We start from the raw sequence: 8076 nt of genomic DNA on the forward strand, positions 1-8076 counted from the left end.
GGACTTTGGTAAGTGATGTAATATATGCTTGAAAGATTATACGTTTCATTAAATAACGGTGAATAATTTATGTATACAATTGGAGGGGGAAGAATTCATAACCTGTACATATACTATTCCGTCATCGATTCAAAATGGCGTATTACCATTGAACGAAAAAACGTAGATAAAATTTCTATTTCATGGTGCTAAATCCGTCGTTCGTGTTTTTATATTTGGTGAATTTAATATTCTTGCTAAAAGAGCAAGAAAGGAAGAGGTTATGACACAGTTCCCGTGTGTGTCGTTCTAGGAAGTCCGTTAGTATATTCATAATCGGGTTACGGAATTAATAATGCAGGAAATCGTTCTAGCAGCCTTCTCCGTAATATCGAGTCTACTCATAGTATTTGGCCTGGTGCTGCTGGGTAAGAACGATAGATAGTAACTTTTCGCTATTGCTGTGCTACAGAGTGTTTCGAAACATTGTTATCCGGCCTGTCGAATAGTCGTATAGTTCCAAAGTCGAAAATATAGTAGGAGAGTTTGACTATATACATAACTTTTATCGTCACGTGTATGTGCAATTTCGACGGCTATTCTAGGTTTCGAACAGTTAAAATTTCTTTTGTTTTGTATCTTTCCCCTATAATGTATACTATCGACAAGGTATTTACTGTAGTTATGTCGTACATCGTTTGTTGTGTGAATTATATTTTCATCATACTATGTATTTATATAGTGTATCCAAATTCGATTTGTGATTTTTATAGGATCTCTTCTTTACATGCATCTTTTGTCTGTCTTTTTTAGGTTGGTATTTAGTTTGGAAGTTTTTCCTTTCAAGGTTCAGGTTTGTCCGGGAATTATTGGGTGGAATGAGTGAATCCTCTCCTGTAAATGACTTAAAGAATGGTAGATCTCGCATGAAAAAAATTCGCAAAGATTAAGGACACGTTTTTATATTTGAGACAAGAAGATTATTAGAAAGAGAAAGATCATCAAAAGAAGAAAATTGACCAAAGCAAAATTGTTTTTTATTTATATATCTATAATATTTTAATTTATCAAAATGTCTATAAATATACGTTGTGCTACGACAGATGATTTATTAAATATACAGCATTGCAATTTACAATGCTTGCCAGAAAATTATCAAATGAAATATTATTTATACCACGCTCTTTCGTGGCCACAGTTGAGTTATGTGGCAGAAGATGAAAAAGGCAGAATAGTAGGCTATGTCCTTGCTAAAATGGAAGAAGATTGCGAAGATAATCCACATGGACACATTACTAGTTTGGCAGTAAAAAGGTCACATAGAAGACTTGGTATTGCACAGAAGCTTATGAATCAAGCTTCCAGGGCAATGGTTGAATGTTTTGGTGCAAAATATGTTTCTCTACATGTTCGTAGAAGTAATCGTGCAGCTTTGAATTTATACACAAGCAGTTTGCAATTTGAAGTATCAGAAGTTGAACCAAAATATTATGCTGACGGAGAAGATGCTTATGCTATGAAACGCGATCTTAGTAGCTTTTATTTGGAAAAGAATGCAGCAAAAGAAAAAACAAATAAAGATGGTAATACGCACATACATACTGGCAGATGCTGTGATCGTTCATAGTCAAATTGGGATGTTTACCTATAAGTCATAACTGATTCCACACGTCATTAATTCAATACTGTTTGAATTCAAATCAATATCATATGTATGAATACATATAATATTTTTCATAAATAGATTTCCATGAAAAGTGCACGAAATAATCACGAGTCAAGCATCATGGCTTGAATGTTTGACATATTATCATTATGAAAATTTTGCAAATACTTAGAATATTAGTGTTCATTCGAGCCTTACCTGAGACATATGAAATGTTTTATATACCGCTAAAAAAGGGGTGTACTTGTTAATAATTATACAGCGGATAGGAGAGAGACGAAACTAATGTATGTAACGTATGTTCAATGCGGATTGAGTTAAAAAGTTTCTAACAAATGTATCATTGCGTGTAGTTAATCAATATATTATGTTATTTAAGACCTATGACTCTTAATATAATAATAAAGACTATAAGCAGAGATGACAATGAAGGTCTTATCACTTTCTACCTGTGTATTCAATTAATCTTTATTGAACCATTGAAACTATAATATACAAGTAACGCGCCAGTATACAAAATTATCACCCAGATTTCACCAAGCAAATTAAGTGCAAGATGATACCAACTTTTTAAAGGAGAACACTTTTTAAATATTTATGCTCGTCATTCCATCTTTATATCTGCGTTACGTGAAACGATTTTAATTATCCCTGCTGTTTGTAAATACTTGATGCACTTCCACGAGTATGATTTTATGCTTAAAAATTAATGTTTGACGATTGCACGATTTTTAAATATTTCGTTCCTTTCTTTGTCACTGCTGCGTTGGTACATTATTGTATTTGTGTATACATTGTAATAGGAATAATTATAATATACATATATATGTATATATATATATAAATATACTTATGTACACAGTAAATGTCCTTAAAGTAACATAATTGATTCAGTTCGAAGGACATGCTAATCCGATACGTCGATTAATTTTCCAATTTCATAATCGATCGATTATATATATATATAATTTATGCAAGATTAAATTTAACGTAACGGTAATCAATGAATCATCGATATTTAATGTTTAACCGAAAGTCTTCGCTGACAAAGACTCCATTGATAAAACCTTCCATAATCTTAAGAACAGTTTCCGATTGTAATATTGTTTCGGTGTAAAGAAAATTCCAGGTACGATGTACGATCAAACGAAATGACGCGAAACGATAAAGGCAATTGTGTAATCTGTGCGTTTCACATTCTTTTTTTCTGTTCGATGTAAAGAGAAAAAAAAATTCATTTCACTTAATAGTACGTCACGATCAATCGGAATACGATTTTCAATGAGAATGTGACAAGCACCTATTGATATATCGCCTATGTATAAATTCTAAATATACAGTAAACTCTAACTGCCTGAAAAATGCGTTTTATCTTACAAAAACGTTCCACCAATAAATTATAATACAAGTCTCGTAAACGAGGTTCATGTTCACGCGATATGCTCCGATTATATAATCTCTAAAAAATAAACTATAAGCTATATCGTGGTGAATACTCCCTAATCGTAAATGCCGGATGATCGTCTTAATTTCTTTTCTCTTTTTTGACATTTCGATTTCTCGCTCGAACGATCTTCCGTTTTCTTTTTCCCCTGTACAAAAGGAGAAAGACAAAAAGGCTGCGTCTCGAAAGGCGGAAAGTAAATACATGTTTTGAATGATACAATCGATCTTAAAGCTGCGACACAAATGTGCGGTTGTCGATTACCTTTCGTAATACCTAAGAATGTAGTTTTTCACGGTTAATCGGAGAAAATAATTAGTACAATTTATTAAATTTAAAAACAAATTCAACAAAATCAGATATAGACGTTGATCATATTTTTCATAAATCTATATTATCTTTTAACAAAAGAAGCAGTCCTGCCGATTATAAAAATTATTTAATCCCTACGCCCTATGCCTCTAAAACTAATTTCTACGATAAGGGAACGATTCGATTGCTATGAAAGTTTTATAATCGGTAGGAGCGTCGTCGGCCGATGATAATCGATAAAATGACCGTGTATAAGGCTTATCGTTTCGTACTGTTTCCAAGTTATTGTTTCTGCATCGTTCCTGTAAAGGGAACACGCTTTGTAATCGAATTAGGTTATTGGAATGATTATAAACAGTCTGCAAATCCGATGCAATTTCTTTTCGTTATCATCAGTGTGTGTTTACGATTGATCGAATAATGCTGCTGGAAGAGCCCGTAAAAAGGCCTGACACGAAAAAGTCGTGACATGACGGTAAAATGGTATAAAATTCGTTCAAAATTGGCCTCTAAAAAGATAGCGTTCCTTGCGTTCTTCGAATTTGATGTATAAACGTTAATGCCATAAATGTAGCTGTTATAAAGTATTCTCGATTAGAGAAAATTCCTTTCTTGCATCAGTGGCTCTTTCTCGCAGTATATATTAGGCTGTTCCATTTTCTCAATGTTTTTAGTCTCCTTCCATTTAAATCCAATTAATATTTTCATCGCAGTATAATCTATTGTAAATATGCGTCCAAATGAAAATGTTTCATATTTTAATAGAGTTTTCTCTTCACATGATACACACCTAGGACGATGATTAATACGCTGGCAACGACAACTGCGTATCAAGTTCGAAATGATCCTCGTTTTCAAGCAAACAATACACCGACGTCTCGAGAATTATTTCGAACACGTTCTACACGTCGCTTAATTGATTCCACACCTCTAGCTAATGAACGACACGGTTACATGGTTTCCTAGAAAAGTCTACGTTCTCTATATTCTCGAGTACATTACAAATATACGCTCGTCTCGAAGGAGCTTTTCCCTTACGTTCTATATACCTGTGGCTTTGGCAGTTGCGTATCTCTAAGTAACGATAGGCCTCGAGAATTCTTTATTGCGTTCAAGAGGGAAGGATGTCGTTTCTAGTCGGGCGAAAAAGCAAGTTGGCGTTTCCTCTCTGGTCCAAATTCATTTCCTCGTCGATTAAACAATCAGAAATTCGTGTATCTACGATCTACTTTGCTATCATCCGAGCCAAAAGACGGATTTCTTTTGTTTATAGCTGTTCGTTAAAACAAATCTATCAATCAATAATCATATAATTTTTACCATCATTTATTTAATTTACTTCGAATTTCTCTTCGTCGTTAAAATCTCTACGTTTGACTGGACGATTAAGCATCGCGATATTCTAACAGGTGAGCCGCTCTTTTCTATTAAATCGGCAGTGAATACACGCTACGACATATATTTTTATTTTCCTTCTTCCAATCGATCCTACTGTCGCATTACGTTACTAGCGAACAGAAACTTAGGATTGTAGAAAACAATCCAAGGAACTTGATGGAGGCGTCGTGAATTTCACGTAACGTGACTTCTTCCTCGAAAGAAAAATAACAAGTAGTTCTCAGCTCGCGTGTATCCAAGATATCTCTTCTTTTTCTCCTTTACCCTCTTTCGTGTCAGAGATTAGGATCTGATCTTTGGATGCTCAAGGCTGTTGCGCAGCGTGAATCATGGCGACCTTCAAGTCCTTGGCCAAGTGAGAGACGTCCACCACGCTGTCGACCATTTCCTGAACAGCGGATACGCTTGGGAAGAATTGTGCCGCCTGTTTTGTCTTCGACACGGTCTGACCCAGAGCCTCGTTTAGAGCGTTCGCGCACTGTAGAACGCGTGTTCTCACGTCGTTCCTCGTCACGTTTCTGTGCACCGTGTCACCGATGTGCACCAGTCTATGAGCACTCAGCACCACGAACTTTCCATGCGCTAGGAACACCTGCTTTTAAAAGATAGAAAACGTTTCTGTTAATTTAATTCTATCACTTGACCTCTTTTCTCGGTCACAACGTTTCTTGATTTTTTAAATCATAGGTTTTCTTTTCCCTTGTCTCGTTTAATATCAATGAAGCAATGCTATCCAAAGAATTAGCGAATAGCGTATGTTGGTAAAATATTTATCCTCTTTAAAATATGTAATTATTAAAGAACTCTACTGTATTGTATTCTTTCTACATATAAATAGTAATCAATTAATAGTTAAAAGATAAGACAAGGTGATGAGCTAGGTGGAATTGAAATTTCTAAAAGATATGTATGTATGTAAGACCCAACCGGAGCCTAAATACCTGTAAACAAACGTATAACATATTTTTATCCGCTGTTTCATCGCTATTTATTTTCTCGTACTCTCTTGAACCTAATTTCCTATTTTATCGTTCATCGATTTCAAATTGAAATATACCCTCAGTTAAAACTACAATACTTTATAGTAGAAAGAAATTCTACTTTCCCTACTACAAAGATTCTTCGAATTAAAAATCCTTTTATCATACTCTTAAATTTGACTGTTCATTTTGTTATCCCTTATTACCAATTAATCCCGTTTTATCCCGTAAAATGGAACTTTTCAACGCTTCTATCGCACCACAATCTCTGTCTTCGAATCTTAAATTCTAACTCGAGATCAAACCCTTAATCAAAATACTCCGAATACTGTAAAGTTATCTCAGTAATAATACTCCACGAGGTCTTATTTTTCCATGGCATATTTTCTTGGCTCATGGTTCATCCGAAGGACAATGGCCATTTAGATTTCCAGGTTTACGGTACTCGCCTTTGGTGGTTGGTTATGCTCGACTGTCTGCATGAAGGCGTCAATGGCGTGAGTCAGGTGATTGCCATGTGTGATCACCTGGGCGGCATAGAAAGCCAGCAATTGTTTGTCGTTGGGATCCATGGGTGTCGGTGTCGTGGGTGGCATTTGAATCGTGGCATTGTCCGACTCGGACACCAGGAGATCGTAATTACTACGTAGTTCCTGTGGCAGCGTTGCCCTCACTTCCTCGCGTTGCTTCGCGACTACCTCCCTCGAGTCAAGATTTACGTAATCGTAATCCTCGCCGGCGCCGCTGTTGTTGCTGCTACCGGTTGAAATGATCGACGACCGTTTGAAGAGCAGGGTCGAGTTGCCCTGTTTTAGACAAATTTTACAGGTTCGATTATTTTAAGGAATTCGATTACGAGCTCGGTTTGTTTAGGGATGAGAAACGATGATAAGACTGTACGTGTGATTTAAAAGTAGTTGGAATTATCTCGTGCGATGATACGTAGGATTCTAGATTGGAACATGATGGGAAAAATAATTGTCGTTGCAATGAAATTGAAATCGGAGAAGAGGCTGTTAGAAGGAAAGGGGGAGGAATTTGGTTACTGGACATTTCTTTGGAATGTCAATTAGTAAATTTTTAGCGTATGTGTTTGTGGAAAGCAATATTTGATGATGATATGTTTTCTACCAAGTAAATTAGTAAGTTTATTATAAAAATAGAATAACAAATTGATAAGAAGTGGGAAGTGTGATCTCATAATTGACAAATAGCGTAGCGTGAGAAGATGATTAAAATTTTTGCAGCTACCAGATAGAACACGTGAGATTTGAAAAATTTGTCTAAATTTTTTATCACCGTTTTTATGTTTAGAAAAATACAGACTTTCTAGGGGCCCGAGAAAGTGTAAGCCAAAATTTTGAGAATTTAGATATAACGTAGTTCCACTCTTAAAAATGTTATTCCTTCAGATTTATAATCAAGTTACAAGCGTTACTTTCTCCGCGATATTTTTCATGACTTAGCAAAATATAATAAATATTGTAATAATAATAGACGCTATATTATGAAAAATATCAATGGACCGTCATACACCACTATGATCCTCAGTTTTCACCATATTTTCCTCGATGGTACTAAAGTTCCTGAATTTTCATACGCGTCTATGAAAAGATGAGAACGGTGTCGGCGTACCGTACGATTAAAAACAAGAGAAAGATGTTACATAAACAAAATTCGTAAATACCTTGCAAGAAAGACACGCAAATCATAAACGACTGGTTCCTCTTTTGATTCTACGTGGAAACGATGTGAATTTTGTATTCACGAGAACGTACGGCACTTCGAACAAGAACCTCGGTAAACACGACTAATCGATCGAACGATGATCCAATCGCTTAAAATTTCACTATTCTTGTTAGAAGTTTGTAATAAAACATTTACAACCCTCTCTTTATACAACATCATTTTCTTATTTTCAATCATACAATATACACCGATATCGTTTGGCGAGACAAAACTGAAACACCCTGTGTACGACGTATCGAACCAATTATACCAGTTAACCAATTAGACGCTCAAATGGCTAATCCTGCGTGCTTTTTCGCGTCTTCTTTTTTCCCGATTCCACCAACTAGAGAGATCGTAATTTCGTTTCTATTCGATGCTCACCTGAATGAAACTGGCGACCTGACGAACGTCTTCCGTGAGTGCCTGAGCGCACGCGATCAGCTGATCGAGTGGATCCGGTTGCACCGGCGGCAACAGCGAGGAAGGTGGCCCGTTTGTAGGTGTCGGGGTATCGCCACCCCCGCGACACAGTTTACCCGCGTCCCATTCCATCGCGTCCAGTTCGG

General features: G+C 36.0%; 2 protein-coding genes across 4 annotated transcripts in view; one reads left to right on the forward strand and one right to left on the reverse strand.

The window, feature by feature from the left end:
• The first annotated feature begins 80 nt into the window (after window positions 1–80).
• LOC100740913 (N-alpha-acetyltransferase 11) lies at window positions 81–2072 on the forward strand. 3 transcript variants are annotated; one of them, XM_012390867.3, is made up of 2 exons: window positions 81–299; window positions 793–2072. In XM_012390867.3, exon 2 carries the CDS (start codon window positions 1052–1054, stop codon window positions 1604–1606), a length of 555 nt encoding a protein of 184 aa, XP_012246290.1. In that variant the 5' UTR covers window positions 81–299; window positions 793–1051; the 3' UTR covers window positions 1607–2072. The 3 variants fall into 3 exon arrangements, with proteins under 3 accessions (XP_012246290.1, XP_012246288.1, XP_033179208.1); XM_012390865.3 differs by having other exon boundaries at window positions 85–407; XM_033323317.1 differs by lacking the exon at window positions 81–299 and adding an exon at window positions 350–648.
• A 25-nt stretch (window positions 2073–2097) lies between these two features.
• The window catches only part of LOC100743603 (breast cancer anti-estrogen resistance protein 1), a 166172-nt gene continuing 160193 nt past the window's right edge, over window positions 2098–8076 (reverse strand). Inside the window, exons 8-10 of the mRNA XM_012390870.3 lie at window positions 7892–8076; window positions 6229–6585; window positions 2098–5391 (exon numbers count right to left, since the gene is read on the reverse strand). The exon at window positions 7892–8076 is cut by the window's right edge and continues 5 nt beyond it. Coding sequence (XP_012246293.1) covers window positions 5104–5391; window positions 6229–6585; window positions 7892–8076 — 830 coding nt within the window. The 3' untranslated portion in view covers window positions 2098–5103. The remainder of the gene's footprint in view (window positions 5392–6228; window positions 6586–7891) is intronic.

Source organism: Bombus impatiens, unplaced genomic scaffold, assembly GCF_000188095.3.
Source record: "Bombus impatiens unplaced genomic scaffold, BIMP_2.2 scf_0899, whole genome shotgun sequence".
NCBI classification, from domain to species: Eukaryota; Metazoa; Arthropoda; class Insecta; order Hymenoptera; family Apidae; genus Bombus; species Bombus impatiens.